Source organism: Epinephelus fuscoguttatus, linkage group LG1 (assembly GCF_011397635.1).
Source record: "Epinephelus fuscoguttatus linkage group LG1, E.fuscoguttatus.final_Chr_v1".
Classification (NCBI taxonomy): Eukaryota; Metazoa; Chordata; class Actinopteri; order Perciformes; family Serranidae; genus Epinephelus; species Epinephelus fuscoguttatus.
The window spans coordinates 20,497,984-20,524,090 of NC_064752.1; the positions used below are offsets into that span (position 1 = coordinate 20,497,984).

Here is a 26,107-nt window from a genome sequence, read left to right on the forward strand (position 1 = left end):
ACTTCACTGCAACATCATAATGTTTTCTGATCATGACTCAACGCAATACGTCAGGAACAGAGGGGGAGACATTTGGTCAGAGACTGAATTGGTGACACTAATTTTGGTTCTCCACCTTGAAACTGTGCTGATTGTATAGATCTGTGCTGCTGGCTTAAAGATTAATGTGAAGCATCATTTTTTTTAGAATTTGTAGCTTCTTTACAGCAACGTCTGCATTGAAGCATTATACTGCCATTGCTACAACTTTGTGTCCATCACCAGCTCACTGGTTTTGCTGGTACTGAGCTTCAGATTTAAGTTGCATCATGTAATGAAGCTCTCTATCAGTCCTCTGTGCTCCTCTACATAAATAGTCTCTAATAGTCTCTACACTTAATATCTTTTATTAGATTCCCTTAAAGCCTTCTACATATACAGTACAGGCCAAAAGTTTGGACACACCTTCTCATTCAATGCGTTTTCTTTATTTTCATGACTATTTACATTGTAGATTCTCACTGAAGGCATCAAAACTATGAATGAACACATGTGGAGTTATGTACTTAACAAAAAAAGGTGAAATAACTGAAAACATGTTTTATATTCTAGTTTCTTCAAAATAGCCACCCTTTGCTCTGATTACTGCTTTGCACACTCTTGGCATTCTCTCCATGAGCTTCAAGAGGTAGTCACCTGAAATGGTTTCCACTTCACAGGTGTGCCTTATCAAAAACTTTAAATGTGTCCCCAAGTGGAGTCGCAAAAACCATCAAGCGCTACAACGAAACTGGCACACATGAGGACCGACCCAGGAAAGGAAGACCAAGAGTCACCTCTGCTTCTGAGGATAAGTTCATCCGAGTCACCAGCCTCAGAAATGGCAAGTTAACAGCAGCTCAGATCAGAGACCAGATGAATGCCACACAGAGTTCTAGCAGCAGACCCATCTCTAGAACAACTGTTAAGAGGAGACTGCGCGAATCAGGCCTTCATGGTCAAATAGCTGCTAGGAAAGCACTGCTAAGGAGAGGCAACAAGCAGAAGAGATTTGTTTGGGCCAAGAAACACAAGGAATGGACATTAGACCAGTGGAAATCTGTGCTTTGGTCTGATGAGTCCAAATTTGAGATCTTTGGTTCCAACCGCCGTGTCTTTGTGAGACACAGAAAAGGTGAACAGGATGGATTCCACATGCCTGGTTCCCACTGTGAAGCATGGAGGAGGAGGTGTGATGGTGTGGGGGTGTTTTGCTGGTGACACTGTTGGGGATTTATTCAAAATTGAAGGCACACTGAACCAGCATGGCTACCACAGCATCCTGCAGCGACACGCCATCCCATCCGGTTTGTGTTTAGTTGGACGATCATTTATTTTTCAACAGGACAATGACCCCAAACACACCTCCAGGCTGTGTAAGGGCTATTTGACCAAGAAGGAGAGTGATGGAGTGCTGCGGCAGATGACCTGGCCTCCACAGTCACCGGACCTGAACCCAATCGAGATGGTTTGGGGTGAGCTGGACCGCAGAGTGAAGGCAAAGGGGCCAACAAGTGCTAAACACCTCTGGGAACTCCTTCAAGACTGTTGGAAAACCATTTCAGGTGACTACCTCTTGAAGCTCATGGAGAGAATGCCAAGAGTGTGCAAAGCAGTAATCAGAGCAAAGGGTGGCTATTTTGAAGAAACTAGAATATAAAACATGTTTTCAGTTATTTCACCTTTTTCTGTTAAGTACATAACTCCACATGTGTTCATTCATAGTTTTGATGCCTTCAGTGAGAATCTACAATGTAAATAGTCATGAAAATAAAGAAAACGCATTGAATGAGAAGGTGTGTCCAAACTTTTGGCCTGTACTGTATATTATATGAGTCTAGAGAGACATGGATGTAAACTGCAACTTGACATGTCTCTCTAAACTGCAACTTGACATGTCTCTCTAGACTCATATGAGTCTAGAGAGACATGGATGTAAACTGCAACTTGACTAGTTGAGTTAGGTATTTGGTTGTATGAGCATAATTTACTTATTTAACATCCAAGTCATTATATGGGAGCATATGACCTGAACATCTATGAAGTTCCTACCTGAGGTTATTACAGTGCGCAGTGACAGTGAAGGTATATTCACTGACCTACTGCTGTAATTCATGGTGTCCACTTGTTGAATAGTCTGAATAGTTTTTGTTATAGATGACTTTGTTCACCTAATTCAAGCAAATATTAAAGCGAAAGAAGGGGCAGGAAAGTTAATCCAGTCATTTAAGGACAAACAGTATCTACATCACTGCACAAACACACGTGCACACTCTCATGGGTACATTTAGATTTTTTAGCAAAACACTGAGTGATTGGGCAACTTCTTTTCTCTGTATCAGCTTCTTTTCTCTGTATCAGAAGTAACCTGTCTGCTCCTCAGTCTAGGCATGCACCATGTAATATATTGAAATCACACTGAGTACTGAATCAACTGCAAGTTGGTGGCAAAGTGCTGAAGGGCATTGAGTTCCTCTTCTGACATTTTCCTTCTCAGCAGTTGCAATTGATTGTTTCCGTGTGATCTCATTTTCACATCTAACACTTTCGTGCAGAGCGATCTTTCCTACAACCAACCCTTTGTTTCATTCTTTGTGTAATATCTAATGGCTTTGTATCATTTGTTAATCATGTTGATACAGTTTCAGTCAAGGAGTGTCACATTTTGTGAAATTTCTTTCAGCGTTGATTGTTTTATTTAGACAGAACCAGCACAGGAACACATTTAACAAGTCACATCAAGGACCACCTCATAGCTCGTCATACATGACTGTAGGGAATCGCTGCCCATTGTATAGTGACAGTATGTAGTACCGCTGTCTGTGGTGAATGTGTAGAGCCAGGTGACAGCTGACAACTCTGCTCATCTGGCTTCATTTAGGAAGAGCACAGTTTGACACAGAGGTCTCGAACATGCTTAACTGAGTGTGAATAGATTTCCTGTTGCGTGGTGATGAGTAAAACAGTTGTTGTCTCCCTCACTGAGATGCAGATGAGATGTTGTCGTCTTGGAACAGATGTACACTCACACACATGTACACACACATTGTTCTTCACAACCAGACAGAGGTCTGCCGTGACAGACAGAAATATGGAGACACCTATAGATGTGTGCACACAGTTTTTAGTCACATAGACATAGTTATGGAGAGATGTGGTCACTGACCTCCATGTGTTTATGTCTCATTGAATTAATCACAGAGCAGACAGACTTACTGGCAATTTCAGTGTGTGTGTGTGTGTGTGTGTGTGTGTGAGTGAGAAAGAGAGAGTCAACAGTTTCCCTCTTTTGACTCAGTAGCTCATCTGAAGTCTATGTAAAAGGCTCCGTCATGGAAACAAAATCCATTTAAACAAGGTGTTGATTGTTTTCCAATGTCGGGGTGCGTTTAAGTTCTTCCTGTGTTGTTACACTCTGTGAGAAAATAAAAGAGAAGTTAATTCGCACTTTATTATGAGTTTTTTTGAACTGTTGTTTTCGTCATTAGTACTTTCCTGCAGAATGTAAATATTATATATCAAAAAAGCAGGGTTGTTTTTTTTTTTTTTTTTTTGGAACAAGGTTGATTTTTCAGAGCTTTTAAACTACGAATAAAAGCATCAACCAGTCACACTGTATGAAACAGGCCTCACTTCACAATGCCATGGCTATGGCGAACCTGGTGCAAGTGTTGCAAATTTGTTGTGCTGCTGTTATGGCTTTGGTGCAGCTAAATATGTCTCATTTTGGGTCATTTATTTGTCACACCTCCAGTGTGTAAAGAGTGCTGAAAGTCAATTAATCAATAAGTTGACAGAAAAATGAATTGAAAAAGAAATAAAATCTCCAAATAATTTCATCAATGTGTTTTCATGTTTAATTTTATAGAACATTTTACGATCTTTATTTATTGTTGTTTTGATTTTTATGTTTAATTGATTGTCATACTTTTTAAAACTGACTTATTTTGTTACCAGAACAAAGTTGCACATTTCACTGGATGCATCAAACTGAAAGATTGTGATAGATTCATCCCTGAGCATACTGTATATGCTCAGTCAAGTCAGTTTTATTATACAGTTCAATATTACAAATCGCACATTTTCCTCAAAGGCCTTTACAATTCGCACATGACATCCTTTACCCTCTAGACACTTTGGTTCAGGTAAGGAAAACAGAATAGCGCACTCAGCGTTTTTGTCCACTCATGTGGAAATTTGTCTTCAGCTTCACAGACAAACCTACACTTAAAAACTTCACAGACAAAACTTCCTCTGCCATGGGTTAGAACACATGAGATAAAAACAATAAATAAGTAATAAGTGGGTCAAATGGTTGGGATGAAAGAGCTAAAATATTAACAGTTACTACATGTCTTAAATAGACATAATGAAAAACAGCAGCAGGCAGTAATATCTAATGAAATCCATTTGTTTAATAAGAAGAGAGAGGATGAAGTTTTTTTAGTTGCTGTGAATTCCCTTCATTGCTTCCTGTTTACAGTGAAACAGAAAAACTTCAACATGAAAAGAAAGTAAGAGCAACAGAAGTGTGCACAGAATAGATCAAAATTACCATATGGAAATCCGGATGACAAAATTATAGCTAGACATACTTTATGTAAGATGTTATTAAACAGAAAGAGATTTGCACACAGTATATACAGTAACACGGAGCATGAGTTGGTGGTAAGTGCATTTTTAGTCCGATAAACATTTGAGTCACAAATGTTTGTGGTATCGACACTCAGCCCATAAAAAATATTCTGACAGAGATCTGAGCAAAATATGTTGCTCATACAAGAGAGTACTGCGAGTAGGAAGTGTGGATCTACTGCTAATGTTACAGCTCAACCGAGTAGGACGCCATTAATGTTTACATCACGTACTGTCACGAGCACAAGCCTCTTGTCCATGAGTAGATGCACAAGTACCTCTACACAGTGATTCGGCTGGTAGGTGTAGTTCGCTAGAAATAGAATAGTTCCTACATGAAACTGCTCACAATAAGGTCTGGGGATTATCTTGAGTAACCAGGTCATGATTTCAGGCAAGAGACATTACTGTTGAGTTTTTCAAATGTATGAGTTGAGTGGCATCTAGTTCCATTATATTGGAGAGAAGGCAGACATTAGCCCTTATTAGATAGGAGTTGTGCAAATTTGCAGGAAAGCCCAATCAGTCTTCATTCAGCATTGGCAGTATAAAAACAAAATCGGGGAGTGCAGCAAATTGCTGCCTGCCTACTTTTGTTTATACAGAATGCACCTTTTTTGGGGCAATGGGGGGCGTGAGCAAGTAACAAAACATGTAGCTCAGCGTGTGACGTAAACGGTGACGTGGAGGGAAGCTACGGCTGGTCAGTCCTTAGGCGATTCTCTCATTAGTCGGCCCGTTCCTCACCATTCCTGTCATTATGGCCTCTTTGTTTGCGAGGACAAGGAGGGTGTGCAATTCCTTGTCTCCTCAGTTGTTCACCTTTACAGTGTTTGTCAGGTTTGTGTTTCCCTCTTGCTACTAGCTGCTCGCTAATTCCTGCTATCAGCTGTTGCCTGTTTATCCACCGCCAGTGGGTCGCACGTGCGGCATCATCAACACAAGTCATCAACAGCCCCTCCCGTTGCAGAAGGCCGCCTCGGGCTGTTTGAACTAAAAGGGTTCTGCCAATATGTCTGCCCTACAAGGCGGAAAATTGGGCACGTCAGATAAACTCGCCAATCCGGCTCTGTATGTCTAAACGTTCGCAGCTTGCCGTCAAAACAGCCCAACATATGCGGAAAATCTGGCAGTGTAAAAGGTGGTATCTCCACGGGCGATATCTCCAACACTCTTCAACTCACACCGAAACAATCTAGATTAATAAATAGCTCTACAGGTAAGGGAGGAAATGTGGGGTGCACTGTCCCTTTAAGAGAGTTGTGGTTGAGGATTTAAACAAATTACAGCCTGTTTCATTATTTCAACCATTAACTTTTTTCATGGTAGGCTCAAGGAGCACGAAACAGATGGTGTAGCGCACATTTCAGTGTCTCTGCACAATACAGTATGTAATGTAAAGCACATCAAAGACCATCAGAGCTTGTAACAACTCGTCACCCTTCTTCCTCTCTGATTTTAGGCGTCTGAACCATCAGATCAGTTCAATGGACAGGACTCCCACACACAGAGTGGCAGCCACAGCAGAGCGACTCATTCCCAAACCAACAGACACCTCAGCACGAGCACCGCCTCCACCCACCAAACACAAACCCAGGGTTTATCGCAGCATTCGCCCCACGTTCAAGCACAGTCCCAGGCCTCAGATGGAGGGGTCCCCCCTGGTCTCGCCAACACCCTGGAACACATCATAGGTCAGCTGGATATTCTCACTCAGGTAAGCAGAAGATGTGCTAATCTCTCATGACAAACTGCATGAGTTGTGCTTTGGCTGTGCCACCTACTCACTCTCTTTTCAACCTGAGGGGCAGAGATGGTTTCAGCAACACAGACACAAATACATATGCATATGTAAAAAAAAGAGGGGAAAAAAAACTCTCCTGTTCTGTCTGGCTCTGCGTAAGACTGGCACATTGGCTCTACACAGGTGTGTGTTTAAATCCTCACACATAGTTACGTTTCAGTATTTCATTGGCAACCATCATCTACAGCAGATAGAAGACACTGATCGTGTCCACAGCAAGTTACCTGGGACAAAAGACACATCACTGTCAGGTTTTAGAAATGTAATTGACCCTTTCACCTCTTGCAAATCTCTGCACTTATAATATGCATGAACTGACCCTCTAACATGCATACATACACTTTAAAAACAGCAACAATTTGAGGTACAGGCAGCACCATGCCCGTTCTCCTTATTTCCCTTTTTCTTTTTGTCACTAATATCGTATATTGCACTCAAGTGTTCACATGAGTTTTTCTCTATAAAGTTTTTTTTTAATTATTATAATTATATGAGATAATGTACGTGTGGTTTTTATCTTGTGTGTCTCGCTCTGTGTTGTTTCATTGCCACTGCGGCAGAACCAGCTGCCCCTCGGGGACAAATTAAGGTCTTGAATCTGAATACACACCAGAGTGGCAGATAAGCGGTTACTGTAACACTAGATTGCACTGAGACAGACATTTGCACATTTATTCCTTCATTCATTACTTGGGACAAGTAGAAGAGACTGTAATGAGGCCCATAGGTTGCTTTGGTTATTGCCAATCATTACTGTAATGATTATCATTGCACAATCATTTTTCTCTGCATCCAGCCTGTACAAGTATGACATATTCGTGCCATGATCTTTGCAGAGATATTTGAGTTAAAGGGACAGTTCACCACAAAATCAAAACACATATTTTTCCTTTTACCTATATTGGAATTTATTAATGTAGATTAATTCTGTGTGAGTTGCTGAGTGTGGGGGATATCATCTGTAGAGATGTCTGCCTTCTCTCTGATATAATGTAACTAGAAGGCACTGAGCTTGTGGTGCTCACAGCGCCAAAAATACATTTGAGAAACTCACCAACAATGTCTCTTTCCAGAAATCATGACCTGGTTACTCAAGATAATCCACAGACCTTGTTGTGAGCAGTTTCATGTAGGAACTATTTTCTTTCTACTGAACTACACCCACCAACCCTATCACCATGCAGAAGTAATTGTGCGTCCACTGCTAGTTCACCAAACACCACTGAGTAAGCTAACGTTACAGCTGAGTCGAGGAGAACTCCATTAATGTTTTTACATCTTGCACTGGCAAGAGCTTCTCTTCCATGAGTAGGTGCACACTTCTTTCTTCGTGGTGATACGCTTGGCAGGTGTAGTTTGGTAGAAAGAAAATAGTTCCTATGAAACTGCTCACAGCAAGGTCTGTGGATTATCTTGAGTAAGCAGGTCATGATTTCTAGAAAGAGACATTGCTGTTGAGTTTTTTAAATGCATTTTTGGGGGGCTTTGAGCACCACAAGCTGAGTGCCACCTAGTTCTGTTATATTGAAGAGAAGGCAGACATCTTTGCGGCCGATATTTCCAACACTTGGCAACTCACACCAAAACAATCTAGACTGATAAATAGCACCACAGGAACGAGAAAAAATATGTTTTTGATTTAACTGTCCCTGTCTGTACCAGTTAACTTGGTGAAATCCTAAATGTACACAGTGAGGACAGAAAACTGTTTTGGAAAGCCAAACCACACCAGAGCCTGCAGGACTAAAAATAGATGCTTGAACAAAAAACAGAAAAGAACAGCAAGCACTTAATCCGAAGGTCTGCTTCTTATCATTTTATGTCTATTTTTATGTTGTTTGCGTTTGTTTAGCTTCACAGATGTGATCAGTGAGGCTCTGTGAGGTTGCTGTAAACCTGAGGGAAACTGGAGTTACAACTTACTGCTTTGAGTATGAAATATGAAATGGATTGACTGCACTTGTTGAATCTTCAACTTGTATAAATCAGTACTGTAAACATTAAGTGCACTGGGCATCAATACATCTTTTTGTTGCCCTTGATATTTTTATTCAACTGACCCAATGTCCTGGCAAAGCCTGAGGCTGTTTTTCCTTTCACGGCCGGAATACATGGGACATGGATGCAGTGTGTCCGTTATAACAAAGTGAAGCTGCTACACTGACCATAGAAACCGCACTGTTCAGCATTATTTTTACATGTCTGTTCAATTATTTTTCCTCTACTCGTAGCTCCATGGCCCTTCAGCAGGTAGAAACTACATAGAACTGTGTAAAACTGACTGTCTTTTTTAACAGTGACAAAAATGAATACCTCATTATAACAGGAAATGTGAAGCAGCAGAATAACCTTGTGTGTGTTTTTACATTTCACAGTAAAATAACTCAGTCAATGTAATGCATCCTGCAGTTAAAACTCTAGACTTGATCAATTCACTCCCAGTTAATATAGCCTATGCTTCCAAACTCTGCATAACCAGCTGCGTTATCGCTTATTAAACCTCAACACACACAGTAAAGCTGGCAGCAACCACATACCGCAAAGACAGAGCCTGTGTAGCAGGTATAAAAGCTCTGCCTATGTGACGCGTTGTGTCCGTGCCCCATGTATTTCAGCTGTCAGTGATATTGTAAAAGAACACTCTCTGCAGATGATTAGAAGCCATAATTCCTGTGGATTGTAAAACGTGCAGCTGTGGATGTCAGATACTGAAAAGAATCCCCCATTAGTTTAAAAGGCAGTGCATTCCTCATATAATCAAATTAAACTTTTATTTCTTTTGGTGATCCTAATGCATCTGCTGGCTGGGGAAGTGTTTGATTAAAATCATTAATTTACATGATTTAACATTAGTCTGTAATTGCTGCACATTTTCTCCTCGGTATTTAGTTTGGACTTGTTGAAAGGATCACCACATGAGTGATGTTGCACCAAAAACAGACTTCTAATCTCAAGGCAACATTTAAGACCCATTTCTTTTATTGAATACCGCCAACTCTGCTATTGATTTGAGGATGTGTGCATTTTATGCTGATAAAATGTATTTGATCTCATAAACATAAGACAAAGTGGGCCGTTTCTCCCTTTAAAATTTACAAGCTCACGTTATAAATATAACTGTTTTCTCCTCGTAAGCAACAATACCTCTGGATAATGGTTCGCGTGCTACAGTGAAGGATTTGGGCATAAGTGCATCTATAAAAGCAGAAAGAGAGAGTTTTTTGCCTCCTTATAGCAAAGAGTATATTCACAGAAACAGCTGAATGAAGGAAATGTTTGAGTAAGGTGAGGAGGAGACGTGGAAGAGGAGGAACAGGAAGAGAGATGGGAGTTGAATGAGGAGTAGAGAGAGCACAGGGAGGCTTGGTGTGTGTGCGCGTGCGTGTGTGTGTGCAGGGTTTTAGCTGCAGGTTGTGAATGTGCCCTGAGGGAAAATGCATCATTCATATATGAGCGCTGGCAGCACTCTGCCTCTCACTGATAGTAAGTGTAAATGCTTAATGGCAGAAACACTTCTTCTTCGTGTGTGTTTCTGGCTTTTCTTGTCTTCTTTCTTTCTTGCTCCTTTTTCTTTCAAGCTGCAGTCCAGCATGTGGGAGCATTTAATATTGGCCCAGTGCACCCAGGCAGCTAGCTCACCCCTCCCGGCGGGGGGGGGGGTTGCCAACCTCTTCCTTTCAAGCCCGCTGTACCCCACCTCTGATACCAGATGGACTGTGTCTGGTTTTATCCTTCTGCTCTTTTCTGGATTCAATCTTCTTGTTTAGATTAGGACAATAGACTGAGGTGACTGGTAGGAAATCATGTACAGTGTTTTTTTTTTTTAAATATTGTATATAAATGCAAATTTCTGACCACCTCTCTGACCATATTAGGCTGTTAATGAAAAACTGTGCCCTTGTGGCTTTGCAGTGACTTCCAGTAGTGTCAATCCAGTGCAGGACGTTGTCATTATTCTTTATATGGCTTTTAACTTGGGTTTTATATGCTTTTTTTACTGAGCTGTTGCACCAAAGAGAGAAAAACTAATAAAACTAAGAAGACATATAAAAAAGGAAGAAAAATAAAATAAAAGAATCTAAGAAAAATTTAAAGGTGCCATGTGGAGACCTCTTGTTCTCTAGTAGCGCTATGGAGCTGTTTTTTGTTTGTTTGTTTGTTTGTTTGTTTGTTTTAATCAGTGATGCCTTTTTCCAAACTATCATTATAATATTGACCTTTAAAATCCACTATCACTCGACCTCGAGTGTACACTGTGTGTGAACGTAATTCACAGTCCTGCCAGTGGCTTCACACCAATCCACTGATGAACATGTGGCGATAATGTGCCAAGAAAAGCAGCAATACTCCAACAAAGGCAAAGAAGACTGCAAGCTACTTAAAATGGATTCAAACAATGCCAGTTTCTAAATATTTAAAAATTGTCTTTGCAAAATAGACCTCCAGGATATACACAGCGAGTTGTGGTAAGTAACATCAAATATAAATGTAGTATTTTTTGTTTAGAAGAAAACTCTACAGGGCACCTTTAATTTTCCTACCAAGGTGTTGACTGGAATGTGAAACTGAGGAATCTCAGATTGACAAGAGAATCCACACAGTGAATTATACATGTGAACCTGCATAGAAGCTTGCATAAAATTTGATATAAATGGAGCAAACAGCACAGCTGGTACAAGCTTCAACTCGCTTTTCCACCCATACAGATGTTAGCACTGACAGATCAGTGATATGCACATCACCCGCTGTTTTATACACAGTTTGTTGATGAGAGTTTTAAAAGTGGTTTCTACAGAACATGGTGTATTTTACGCAACCTCTAGTTACATGTGATCAGCATTATGTTGTAAAAACAGCATGCAACTACTCATTCAGACCACTGGAACTTCAAGTAATTATGAAATGTATGAAATGCAACAAGCAGGAAACAGGTTTGTGAAGCACAGAAATTGCTCCACTCAAACTAAAAATCAGTTTTAAGAGTTTTTTCATTGCTGGAAAGGTGGTGCTTTTACATAAAACTGTGCTTTTTATGCAGCAGAAAGACACAGATGCTTTTGAAACTGGTGTTATATGACTAGAGAAAAAGGGCTCAGGCATTTGCTTTTGCTCAAGTGGTAGAAAACTTACAATTACCAGAATGCACTGTGCTGCGTCAGCCCAACAAACGCTTGGATGTTCTGACACCAAATACAATATGGTGGCCGTTAAGTTAAAGCTAAACAGTGGGAGGTGGGGGCTCTGTCTCTTGCATACATATGAAAATGCAGAAGCACAAGGAGCCAGCAAAGATCCAGACTCCACAACATTTCATCCACACAGCCTGCCCACTAGAGCCCTGTACAGGACTGTTTTCCTAATCCTGCTCCTGTCTGCTTCCGCTGGGTATCTGACCATTACCACCTGCTCTCGGGCGTGTTATCTTTTTCCACCCACTACCTCAGGGTGCGTGTCAGCTCCCGCCCGTGACTGCAGATATTCTGATTAAACATGTCTGCACACGAGACTGATTATCAATAGATTGAGTCTTCTCTCTTCCCACAGAGAAACATGGTATTTACTGTGGTACTGAAAAGATATACATACCTGTCGGTGATAGGTAGCCAAATTACGTTCTGGTGCATGATTACATTCGTATTAACAGTTATTCTGGTGTCTCTGAAATTCAGATTTGTTCTTATTTGTAATATTCCAGAGAAATTCCTCAAAACGTCTGACTTTTCCTGCTTTTATCTTCTTTTCCACTTCACTTGTTGACGTCTCCACCTTCATCTCATTCTCTGGGACCCGCACGTTTTGGTTTTTTCGACAGATAGAATCACTCGTTGCCATGAGATCTGTGTTGGGTCTTGCAGGACCTGCGAGATCCCGATCCGAATGCAGTTCTTTACGACCCACATTGCTATGATACACAGCTGGGTGAAAATCGGCAAAGTATCCCTTTAATATACTGTAGATTAAAATGTTTGACAGTGTGCTTCATTTAGTTTGCAAAGCACAGTGTAATCCATGAGGCTGTCAGTTCCCTAAAATACGGACTATGCCAACAAGTCATGTCATATGCAGCCCATTTACAAAGCCCAACAAGGTGTGAGTAGAAATAAATAAGCCAACACTCTTGTTCTAATTTCTGTTCAACTTTGGCTAACATGGAGATTTAAACCACTGCCCCTCATCCTCTGGAGATCAGGCTGACAAAGCGACACTTATTTCTGCACGATATTCCTGCTCCTTTTTAAGTCTTTTCCTCTGCATTATTTTTCACTATTACAGCTCTTTGTAACTCTAATAGTCGAGCAGACTGAGAGAGAAGATGATGAATTATTCAACATTAGACTGAAGCTTCCAAAGCCACAGTTTGCTGTGTTAGCTGCTTTTTACTTGTCTGCCCCCCATTCTCAACCCCCCCATACCCCTTTCTTTTCTCTCTCCCTCTGTTTGATAATTCATCACTCTTACATGTCCCCTCACACTAAGCCTGCAGTATTCACACTTAGCCCTTCTTTCACACTCTCCCTCTTCATTATGAAGAATCTTGAATGAAGAATTGCGCGTACGCTCTCTCTCTCTCAATTTCGTTTAGCAATTCGAGTGCATGGCGCCCTCTCTTCCTCAATAGACCATTAGACAGTAGGTGAGAAAATCGCAAGGGGAATAAAACTGAAACAGAAAGTCTTTTACAAACATTTGTTGCTGTAAAACAACATGTTTTGTGCTCTGTAATTCCCCCAAAACTACCAGAGTATCCAGCTACAATTCAGCTTTTGTCTGCCTAATGTATGTGTGCGTCAGAGTAGATTTAAGTAGAAGTGGACCACTACACTGAATTCAGATTCCTGTTAAAGCAGCTACAAGTGAAGCAGCAAGGAACATTAGCGGAAAGTGAAAGAAACAAGTTCCTGTTACTCAGAAAAGATTGAAATAGTTTGAAAATGTACATCACAGACTTTTAGGAACCACTAAACCGCTTGTTAAGCAAACACTGTTTGAAGTATTGCAAAGCTTTCACCACAGTTTTTGATATTCTGAGGAATTGAAAGCAGGTGCTAATTTGTGTGTTTATAATTGTGCTCTGGGGGAGTGAAACACTGCAATAAAATTGCACCCAGGACAGTTAATTTACTTTCACTCTGAGCTGTAAAGACAGACGGGAATAAAGAATGTATTCCTAAGATAAGTCACCATAATTCTGAGAAATATGGTGACTAAAAATTCCAAAGGGGCGCCTTCATCATACATACTGTCTACTCATCATTATAACATCTGATAGTCTCTTATCAGTAGAGGGAAACGCTTTTTGTCTGTCCTTATATGTAACAATACAAACATGTCAGTATGACTAAACTACAGAGTAACTACTGAAAAAGTTTTAATAAATTACAACCAGTCAGACTCACGTCCACCTACTACAGCACATTGCGCTGAGGCAGATTCAGACACTAACTGTCTTATGTCAGCCTCATGTAAAGTGGCACGATGTTGAGAAAAAAGCTTTGCTCAAAACTGCAACTTTTGTCTCAGAATTTTTGCCATTTTGTCTTATAAAGCAGTGGTTCCCAACTGGTGGGTCGTGGGTCCATTCTGAATGGACCACAAGTGACTTGCACACATGTCAAGTTTCTAAAAAACACACTTCATTTTGATGTGCGGTGAATTTCCAGCACAGAGCTTTTATTTTAAAGTGGCGTTTCCTGTTGTCGGGTGAGTGACTAATGGACACCTACTTGACAGAGACAGCAAACTAGCTCGACGACAGGGCCAAACCCAAGTACGATGCTGAATGTATCACACTGTGTGGACCTCGAACTAATGACTAAGGAGAAATCTGGACCCCCTGGCTGGACCAGTTGGGAACCACTGTTTTAAAACATATAAAATCCTACATCCAATCCTTACATTTGTTGTAAGAATGTTTTTTGACTTTTATCAATGATGGAGCTGTACCTGAGTGATAAAGAACATGAGAAAAGGTCTGCACACTGTAGCTCCCTTAAGTGCAATTTATCGGCACATCCAGAAGTTACGTTTCAAGATGAATGCTCTTCTTCAGACTTAATGACTGGATGTTTGAAGAAGAGCATTCAGCTCAAAATGTCTCAATTGATTACACGTAAGGGAGCTATTGCTGTATTTTTTTGTCCAGCACCTGCCTTGAACTGTTTTCGGATGTGCGGGACTACCATGTTTTTCATGCCGTACCTGAGTGACCGATCTTCTAGGGTGTCATCTTAGCAGCATATAAAACATAAGCAGCTCCTTATAAAATATTAAACATGAAATTGAAGTTCTAAACAATAAAAACAAAAACAAAAATTCATTGTTTTATTATTTTTTTTAAATATTAAAACTAACAATTTAAGCCTTTGTCTTTTGTACAAAGTAGGAATTATGATCAGGCTGAAATGGGCTCATGAAGAAATTTTGTAATAGGGCTTGAATACATTAATCATGTTCGTAAAGCCTGTGTGTTTTCCATTACAGAGTCGGGTCTCATATCCGGGGCTATAAATGTAATCGGCAATCGGCACAGTGATTTCTCATGTCTTGTGTCATGTCATGTCTCGTTTGGATCAGTTGCTGCGGGGATAACGTCAGCATGAAGCATTTGTGTTGCTCCTTGTCTTCATCTAGTAGCACCGATGGACACACTGGGGTGAAGCTGGCGTAGATGTGTTGACATGTTTGAAGTGTTCCCTATGATGTAACCCTCTGTCGTGTAGCAGATGCTGCACACCATTGTTTTTTAGCCACCACTCCTTCACCATCTTCCTCATAATTCAAAGCAAAACCAAAGTGGCTCCAAACAACGGAACTGTAGGTTATCTGAGAATCTTCTGTTTCTGGTCTGGTAATGACCATCTTGCAACAAGCTAGCTTAGCGTAGCATGCCTGTTATGTCATGTGGGCTGTCGTGTTAAGAACATTAAACTGAACACAATTTAAGCTGTACATTTTATTGTCCAAATGTAATGGGATACCTCAATGTATCGTTCAGTTTGCAACATATACTGAACCAAAAGCCTTGTATCGAATGGTTCAGTACAAATCTGTGTATTGTTACACCCCTAGTTATTATGAAATTGATTGTTAAAAGTAAACAATTCTTTACATTTTAACAACACTGTGGTTAACTTGTGATTATTTTTGCACAAAAAAAACCAACTCTTGGTTATGGTTAGGAAAACACTGAAATATCTGCTTTTGGTGGCAATGTCTCACTTGTTGTTTGTTGGTCTTGAGCAGTAGTCTGCCTCCCAATGACAAAGCCAGCTTTTATACTAAGTCACTTAAAAACGTTAATATGATACATATGAAATGTACAAATGTAACGTATTTGTGGTTTGCCACAAACTTTTCCTTCTGGCGACTGGACTACATTTTTAAAAGAGGGTTATTATAAATTTTTTAAAAAAAAAAAAAAAAAAAAAAAAACTCAACCTGCACGTTCTTATTTGGGCTTAATGCTGTCACAGCATGCTAACAGGCTACGGTTAGCATACTGACACTATAGACTGATGCTTGTAACTTATTACTGTTTGACTTTCTATTGGCTTTCTGCCAGTACAGTGTATCTGAAACTGGGTTATGGATGCAAACACCTCCGCAGCGTGTGCTCTCCACACCTTCAGTTTCTTGATGTTGGTTCACTGAGTTATTCACACCACCTGTCTATCAGTTTGTGTGTGTGTGTGTGTGTGTGTGTGTGTGTGTGTGTGTGTGTGTGTGTGTGTGTGTGTGTGTGTGTGTGTGTGTGTGTGTGTGTGTGTGTGTTTGTTTTTTAATTAGTTTTTCACCAATTGTACAATGATTACTCTTCCTTTTTATTCCTATAACTCACTTCAGTAGCGGCTTGTTTTATTAACTCACATCACTTAGCTACATTTATAGAAAAGAACTGACTCTGCCACCTTTCACCAGCACCATTACTATTGTAATGTGGGTCATACCAAAGCTATGAGACTTTGTAACAGAGGCCAGTAATGCTCAGGGCGATGGAGAGTATAATGTGTTCTGGAGAGAAAAGAAAAACAGCTCGCTCTATTTTTAGGAGCATAAAGATTTGGTTTCTACTCCAGATGAAAACTATATGCCCGTATAATGTTGCCGCTGCCTGGGGACACGTGCAAAGTCACAAACACACACACACATACACACATACACACATACACACCAATAGCTGGCTGGGCTGAGGATAGCCATATCAGGTTGGTAAGATAAACAGGGTGGTATTGATCTAGAAAATGGAGACAGGCGGAGAGAGAGGCAGAGAAAGAGGAAATACAAGCCCTTTCTCTCCCATGATGCATGAAATAGCAGGAGATGTTATCTAGTTTGATGACCCAAAAGAAGACACCACTCGCCCACACATTGTTAAACTCATTGGTGTGTGCTGAGTATGAGATTATCTAAGGGGTTTAACTAACTTTGTTGATTAGTGCACATTTGCTTGTTCATGTCATGTCTGGTTGTGTGTGTGCGCGCGTTTGTTTGTGTGGCACTGTGAGGTCAACGCAGGACCTCGATAGTCAATTACCAAATGCAGCTGGATCGCTGGAACATGCTGCACATGGTGTCTTGGGTTTTAAAATTACTACGTTTACATGTGCACTAACAATCGAGGCGAATATTGAGATGAAAATAGAAGTTTTTCAGTGTTTAAATGGTTTGTGGTAAACCAGAACATCCAGGTTCTGTTACAGAAATAAGAAATCTCACTCAAAATCATGTTGACATTTCTAATAGCGTGAATAACTAAAAATACAGGCTTGGAAGGGAGCCTGACTCAACAGTATGTTGTGTGGCTCGCTTCATATGCAAGGATAGTAGTGTTTTGAAAAATGAGCCACTATTGAGTCAGTATTTTGGTATTTTAGCAGCCTTTAACAAATACCATTTCCGATAAGTCCTAGACCTTTGCAGGTCAAAGGTGCAATGCGTAATACCTGGCTACGTGTTCCAAAGAAATGGGGGGGCAGCATTTCATGGATCTACTGCCGAGTCATCAGTTAAATAAAAACAAAGCCAATGACTAACAGCAGGGCAAGAATACACAAAATTCGACTTAACTGCTCAAACTCTAAGCCAATCAAAATAACACTCCTATCTTATAATCTTCATGTATGGCGTCAGCCTTTAGTTGCCTTTCTCATTTCACACAAGACCATAGCAGCAAGAAAACAAACACATTAAAACCATTTGGAATGTTTTTCACTATGATTTGTGTTGTCATTAGCTGCACTAAAGATACATTATGCTAAGCCAATGTCAAATGTTACTTACCAGACTAGAACAAACTTGAGTTCAGTGTCCAACCGCCGATATTTCCTCGCCAAGAGCTCTCTCCATTGATGAAAACCACACCAATGCTTCCCCTTGTTTTTCTACTTTTTAAGATATATCACTTATTTTCTTTGCTACTGTACATTGTGTTTGCTGTGTCACTAAATGTGGGCTCTAGCTCAACTTCTTCGTCCTCTCATGATGGAATGAGGGTAGACTGAATGCTGCAGTGACCTCTCAAGGTGCAAGTGATATTACAAGACAGGAAAGGCCGAGGCTAGCTGCCTAGCATGCTCATTTCAGTAGATATCTCGGACACATACATAGACATTTTTGACATTAGTTTAGACTGTTTTTTCTTCACATTCTGTTAATAGTGTAAGTTAAAAAGTTCCTTTATTTTAACGTAGAATTCTGGCATATTGCGCACATTGTACCTTTAATCGTCACCGCTTGCCAAAGAAGTGAGTTGCATCTACTGCTAGCTCACACTAGCTAATGTTACACCTCAGCCAAGGAGCACACCATTAATGTTTATATCTCGCACTGTCACAAGCACGAGTCTCTCTTCCTTGAGTAACTCCACTCCTCCTTCTGCGCAGGGATACAGTTGGTGGATGTACTTCGGTAGAGAGAAAATAGTTCCTGCATGAAACAGCTCACAACAAGGTCTGTGGATTATCTTGTGTAACGGGGTCAGGATTTCTGAAAAGACACAGTGCTGCTGACTTTTTCCAAATGTTTTTTATTATTGTTTTCAATTTACTCTTTTTTTTTTTTTTTTTTTTTTTTTTTTGCGCTCTGAGCCCCTCAAGCTGAGTGCCGTCTAGTTCCATTATATTTGAGAGAGGGCATCTCTATGGGCGTCTCTATCTCTAACACCCGAACACCTGATAACTCACACCAAAACAATCTAGATTGATAAATAGCACTACAGTCCCTTTAGGAGATTATGCAGGATAAGTTTGATTTGTGGAGGGAGAACAATACCAGTGAAACAATCAACTAATCAAGTAGATTTTTAAAATTCAATGACAGTTTTCCAGCTAAGAAGTTCTTAAATCAACATTGCAAGAATTGCCATGCTTGTATGAAGCGACCATTCTTCCATTCCTGGAACAGAAATAATATAGGAGATGAGGAGTAATTGTTCCGTCAGCATCCTTTTATTTACACCCTGCGGTTGAGGTGTGTATCATGTAACACTTTTAATGGATTAACCCAGCGTCAGGTTGTTTCTCAATGCCGTGATTCATACCGACCACCTCTGAGGTAAACTGAACTGGTCTGTATTTTCATGTCTGTCTCTCTATCCAATGTCTCTCACACAGCTGGTTATATTTTCATAAATGACTCATCTCTGAGCTGCTTTCTAGCAATTTCAAAATTACACTCGCTGGCACAGGGAGGGACGTAAAATTACAGGTCGAGACATGTTGACATATCTTTCACTCGCTGGCCCAAATCTAGAGAGCCTTGTCTGTGGAAAGGGGAGACATGTTTACCATACAATTGTTCCTGCCTTGAACCAAATTTTTGTTGCCAAGCACTACTGTCTAAAACTGCTTACAAGCCGGGATTGTGTTTGTCACCAGGCAACATTAGCTCAGTAAACAATTATGTCAGAGATGCAGAGGGAACTGTTGCCACTGTGGTGTTTTCAGAAGAAGATCCATTCAGATCGTCATGTTTTTTTTTTTTTATACTGCTTTGCTCCTTTTTATCATATTTTCCTCCTGCAGATTTCTTTGGTTCAGATTTGCAGATTTATTTATTGGTTAGTTTACCTTTTTTAAAAAAGAGCAAAAAGCCGAAGAAGTATCAATGAACACTTCAGACTCGTGTTCTTTTGTGTTCTGTTGGCTACATATTAATAATTGCTTCTCTGTGTAGCACCTTTCACACACAGAGGACTTTTAAAGTGCTTTGCATTATGTAAGGAAAATTATAAAAACAAAGTAGAATACAACGAAATAACAGAAGTGATGTAAACAGAGATACTGACAGATAATAGACTAATACAGGAGGAAATAAAAGTGCTGTAGAGGGCACAGAATAATAGGTTTGTAAATTTAGATCTAAAAGTGTGTTTGTTATGCAACATTTACATCTTGGTTGTGTAAGATATACAGTAATTCACACATTATTGTTTCCTCAGTTTGTCTTCGGTTTATCTAAACAAAATATCCGTCAACAGAAGGAGTAGTTTTATGTTAAGATAAACCTACAAAGCCTACAGTTTGTGATCTATTGTGCTCATTTTCAGGTTCATATTTGTATTTAAGATTTCTACTAGAACATGTTTATCTGGATTAATGTTTAAAAACACTTTATTTTCCTCATACTGTGACACTCATACTCCTACAGTCTGCTCTGGTCAGTGTTTGCGAGTTGTTTGTATCTTGGCGTCTCTGCACGTCATTGCAGACGGAGAATGACTGTAATGAAGAACAGTGGCACTTTCTACCATAAAAATGACCAATAAAAGCTTCTAAACACAACTTGACATGTTCCAGTAGTATAATATGATCAGAAATCAAAGGAACATTAACATCAGCAACGAAGATTACGTGTATCCCTGACGTCAAAATGTAGCTACATTCAGCAGCTTAGTTAACTAACTGGAAGCCTGTATAAACATTTAAGTACTGTAGCACTGGGCTCAGTTCTCCTGGTTCATGTTAGAGCTCATCTAGAACTTGTCCGGACATGAATCCCCTAATTCTTTCTATTTGTTTGAGATGACAAAAGGCTGATTAAATTATTTCCTTAATGTGGCTCCAGAAGTTTAGATACAATAAACGATAAGACAAGTCAGCTCTGACCCCAGCACTCGGTTCATTCAGATGGTGAAACTACACCTGGAGACTCCTCTGATAAACATGCTCAGATGACACAAATGCACAACAAATACTGTCACTGTCGCAGATGCTGAGAGGAAAAGTATGTCCTACTGTGATCTCACTACCCACACATGCCTGTCCTGTTTCGGATAGCGACCTTCTTGTATTCTCTGTGTGCGTAAGTGTGTTTATGCAACTGTGTGAGAGGGAGAACAAGAGAGAGTGCGTGCCAGACACAGAAACTCTGGTGTTTTCGGCTCAGGCAGCAGATCTCCCTACGATAATCAGCTGGATTGTCTTGCACGCACAACATCTGTCTCAAACACACAGAGAACTGCCTCACACACACGGCCTCACACACACGGCCATTATATAGTCATTACTGTCAGGCTGATGCTGTACAGCCCTCTCTAACATGCTCTTTCTCTCTTATCCATCTCCTTCCTTCCCCCCTTTTCTTTCGTTGTCTTGTCCCTCGCCTCTTGTTCCTCTCCATCCAGACGGTTTCGATCTTGGAGCAGCGGCTGACACTGACAGAGGACAAGCTCAAGGAGTGTTTGGAGAACCAGATGGAGATCGGTCTGCAACTCCAGAGACGAGAGGAGGCCTAAAGATGGCGGCACCAGAGAGAGGTTGAGGTGTGGTGTGAGGGGAAACTGGGTCACGCAAACACCATTAACAGAAACACGTATGCAGTACTCTGTCGTTGTTGTTAGATCACACTTAAAATGTGCGATCTAGCAAACAGTCCCGGACCGATTTTTCCTGACTGGACTTAAAATGCACAGCGAGCCTCGCTGCTGATGTTCTGTGTCTAGTTATTTTACAAAGAGATATCTGAAGTGAAGGAGTTGAATATTAGAGAAGTTGTTCTTCTACAAGAGTGCTGAGAGAGCAGTCCCTTTTCTGCTGACGAAGGACCTGCTGCTAGCAGTCACTGTGTGTGTGTGTGTGTGTGTGTGTGTGTGCGCGCGCACGATGGGTTGCCTCTACAAAAGTTTAGACACATGCAAGAGACTTTTGCACTTGACTTTACGATACTCATGGGCAATTTTAAAAGTCTTTATTCGTGTACGTGCAGGCTCACGCGGACATGTTGGTATACACAACCAACATGTCTATGAGGCACACTCATTGTTGTAAACCCTAGTCATACAGCACTAGTATTACCAGGGGACCTCGTGTGATTCAGAAATGACCCATGCACGTCTGTAGCCCTTTTTACACGGACATCCCACCATAGGGCTGCAACAACGTCCCTGCATCACGCTGGCTTTGGTTTTTAGTACAGAATCAAACAATGGCAGCATCGTGCCGCTCCAGTGTGTGATTTTCGAAAGCATGCCAGCGTTCCGGAAGCAAAAGAGCCGTGACAGGCATGATGTAAAACACAACAGCGTCGGCCTCTAGCATGACTTACAGCACATGCGTAGGGCGGTGTTTTCTGAACAATAACAGTGGCATAACATGGCAACAACAATCATTTACTGTCCCTGTAATAAGGTGGCTTATGTTGTCTTCTGCTCAGAGAGTAAGAAGCTCATGGACCTCATTGTCCCTCCAATTTGCGAATATTTTCAGCTGCTGTTCCTCTTTGAGTTAGCTTCTAACTGCTGCTAACTGCTGTTTAAATCTCCCGGCGGTGGGTTGCACTCACAACATGTTGTCAAAACATCACACCTGTCCTGTCCATGGTCCCATCCAGGGGGCTCTACCTTTTACAGACCCCAAATCGGCGTTGTTACCACCTCTGCTGCCGGCTTAAAGGCAAGATAACTCTGTCCCCTTATCCGCGATCGTGTCTTTTATACAGAACTGCAAGGCGGAATAATGACACGACATTCCCACCTTGAACAAGCAGCACAAAAGGGGCTTGTATTTCATTCAGTGTATTTGCACAGAATAAACAAAGTCTTTTATTTTTTTTATTTGAATTCACTGACATTAGCCTGTGGATATGATGCACACAGTCATTTGTGACTCCATTTAACACAACACAGAAACACTACATAGCACCACTAGTGGAGATATATATTGTGTTTACCTCCTTTTTTTAAGCAAACAACTGATTCTGCCACCACATCATCCATCTCATCATCTTTTCAGCTTTTGCTTTCCTGAATGATGTGAGCATGCTCTTTCTGTAAAACTCTCTCCATGCTATGTACTGAGAGTGGAACATATTATGGACATTGCAGATTTGCGCGGGATTAAGATCACAGACGTCCATCGCAATTATTACAAATTACAAGAGGTCCCAAGGTAATATTAATATTAGTCCTGTGTGTAGAGGGCTTAAGTTGCACTCAGGCCTGTGCAGGCATTAAATCATTTTCAAATTGCAAAAAGAGACTCATTGTCAAAGTCAATAAAATAGGAGCCTGAATTTGACCTAATTCACTAAATGTGCTGTCCTCCATTCATCTACCATCATTAGTAGAAGCAGTGATTTAAATCGACAAACCGAATCATTAATCCAAAGCCAACATGGTGCCTTTATTGTGTCCAGACTGGTAAGCTTGTTTTGGTTTTTGTTTTTAAGAATAAGTCTGGTGATGTTTTATATCTTTCCTGTTGTTGACAAATCTGTAAAAAGACCAAAAACCAAAAATGAATTTATTCTCATATCAATACAAGCACAATACAGTTTTTTGTTTGGTGACGTAGACCTCCACTGTTCTCACACATCACTGAGCCACACAGTTGCTTTTGATGAATTAAATTTGTTTTAGTCAATCCCAAATACACTGTTTTCCTGCTGTAAATATTGGGGACATCACTCACCACAATAAATACTTTCTTTGTCAGTGTCATGATAAAAATGTTGCGTTTCCACTATCAGTTCCAGGATGTACCACAGCAACGCTTGGCCTAATGTTACCTTACTTAAATTTTATTTCAATGAGTACTGGTGTGCAATTTAAGCTCTGTGTCTGAGCTGAGGTATTGAAGTCTGTATCAGGAGAGAGGTTGACTTGGTGCATCCTTAGTAAATACTGACTAGTGCAGCAAATAGGTGTTAATCCAGGCCTGAAAATCCACTCAGGAAATTCTTCTTTTTCAGTAATGTTTGTTTTTAGAGATTGAGCCTGGGAATGAATGGGCCTACAGCTGAGAGCAACACACAGGTTAGGAAAGCCAGGATGTTCTGAGAGATGAACTAACATGTTGGTAGATTTGGTTTTCTTTATAGATTGTTTACAATTAAACAAAATGTAAAATAACAGCAGTTTTATACTTTACGTTAAACTGATGGTGCTTTTTGGACTTTGTGCTCTGAAAGTGCAGAACAACTGATTGGAACTACTGCAGTTTAAAGACAAGTGTCTTGTTCCGTCCTTTTATATCCTGTGTCTTAAATTTTTATACACTGAAAGTAACTGACTGTGTACCTTCTTAATAAATGTTTTTAACTCTTATCTCCGACTTGAAACTAGCTCTGTTTGTGGAACAACTGAAAGAGTTTGTTTTCATAATTGTTGCCAAGTCGATGATGTCACCGGGTTACTCTTTAAGAGACTGTTTCCTGCTCGGATTGGTCCACAGAGCCCAAGCAGTTACCTAAGTAGTCACGACTGTTCTGTCTTTATTGTCCTCAGCAGGGATGTTAAGATCATGAGCTGTGAGCTGTGTCATCCGCCGCTCATTTTCAACCCTTTCTTTGCCAGATTTGGAGTGACGATTTATTACAAAAACATGGAGGTGGCGGCTAAATACGCCTGCCCTGCTTGTGTCCAAAATCCTTATGTTTCACTCCCCCGAGTAATTTATGTAACCTGACCACTGATGCTGGATCAGTACTTTTATTTTTAGAAGCTTCAATGAAAATGAGCCTGAGGCCACGCTTAGACGCCCGCTGTGCGTTCTGGAGGAACAGATTCATCTGAGCCATAAAAGACCTATTCATTCATTCGACTTTTTTATTTAACAAACCGGTAATATGTTTACATACTAATGTAATGAATCATACTGAGTCCTATTGTGGAGGTCTCAGAGAACAGTTTGGCGTCATTAAAATATTAATGACTGTTTCTTTAAGACCCGGCTCAGGCTCTGCACTGATGGAAAAAGAAGAAAAACAAAACCGGAATTCTGGAGCTGTGCTGCCGGGCCCACTCTCTTCCTTCCTGTCTGGGGCCCGAGGACACACATACACACACACACACACACACACACACACACCACACACCACACACAGACACACACACTCATGCCAGAGAAAACGGTTCCCTTTACTATGGGCCTCAACCAGACGGCCTGCCAGGAGCTCTAGTGGAGGATAGGAGGGGCTGAAAGAGTGGGTTCAATAACTGCGAGTCTTGACTCTGTGTGTGTGTGTGTGTGTGTGTGTGTGTGTGTGTGTGTGTTCCTTTGTGGGGACCAAGGTTAGTTTTAAACCTAGGGAGTGAGGACATTTCTGCAAAATGAGGACATTTTGGCCGGTCCTCCCTTTAAAGCGAAACATTCAAAGGTTTTTTTGAGCATTGAGATTTGTTTTAATGCTGTGTTGCAGCACAGCAACAGGCTACAAGTCATTTCCAGTGGAAGCCAGTGACATGAAGCAACAAACTGAGGACCAAAACTTGTCACTGCGTATCAAAGGGAAGCACTACAAATCAATGTTGAGCTGACCTTAACTATTTTCAGCGCTCCAATGAAGCATTAACCAATGACATGTTTTGGTTTCTAGCTGTGGTATAGTGGTACGTAGCTATGTGAGCTGAAGCCATACTAGCTTTCTCTGTATTGCCCTGTACACAGGGATGCTATAGAGCAGTGAAATGTAATGTTAAAATGGTGCTCAGTCTTAAAATTAATTCATACATCGACATGCGCAACCGGTCAAAAATATTCTTGGTGATTAACTGTTAATTGGTTTAACCGTTGACATTCCTAGACTAATACAAACTTTAGATGACATTTAGTCAAGGTGCTCTGTTAGTAGCAGACGCATAAAACCCCAGGGTGACGTAACTGCGTCAACGACCACTTGAGCAACATATCAACGACAACTCGGCAGGCCATGCTGTTGCTTTGTCACTTGTAGTGGGAACACAAGATAAAGGTTAAAGTTACATCTGGTGTGGGTTTGAGCTAAAAACACTGAACAAATCCTAAAACATTTATTAGTCAACAGAAAATGAATTCATATCATTGTGAATTGAATATCTTTGAGGTTTGGACTTTTGTTCAGACAGAACTAGACATCACATTGGACTCAATCAAGGAAATAATCAGAATGAAAATAATTTTAAGTTGCAGTCCCAGGTCAGTTTAGGAGTGAGGCCCCTGTGCAGCATGTTGGCATCTGATAAACCCTCAAACTAATGGATGTGTCACTCAAACTGGACTTTCCTGGATCATATTTCATGTCTCACTGGTACCTGAAGCAACACCCCACCCCCACCAAAGCCACCACTTACAGTTAGAGTTAGGGATTTAGTTGTGATGGTTCAGGTCAGGGCTGTAGGGAAAGCTTTATGTCAAAGAGAGTCCTCACAAAGATAGTTGTACAAATGTGTGTGTG

At 40.7% G+C, this 26,107-nt stretch overlaps 1 protein-coding gene across 2 annotated transcripts in view; it reads left to right on the forward strand.

The window, feature by feature from the left end:
• poc1a (POC1 centriolar protein A) overlaps positions 1 to 23,960 on the forward strand; it is a 53,353-nt gene extending 29,393 nt beyond the window's left edge. For both annotated transcript variants that reach the window (XM_049582277.1, XM_049582286.1), the window contains exons 10-11: positions 6,116 to 6,370; positions 21,081 to 23,960. In XM_049582277.1, coding sequence (XP_049438234.1) covers positions 6,116 to 6,370; positions 21,081 to 21,191 — 366 coding nt within the window. In that variant the 3' untranslated portion in view covers positions 21,192 to 23,960. The remainder of the gene's footprint in view (positions 1 to 6,115; positions 6,371 to 21,080) is intronic.
• The last annotated feature ends 2,147 nt before the right edge of the window (positions 23,961 to 26,107 follow it).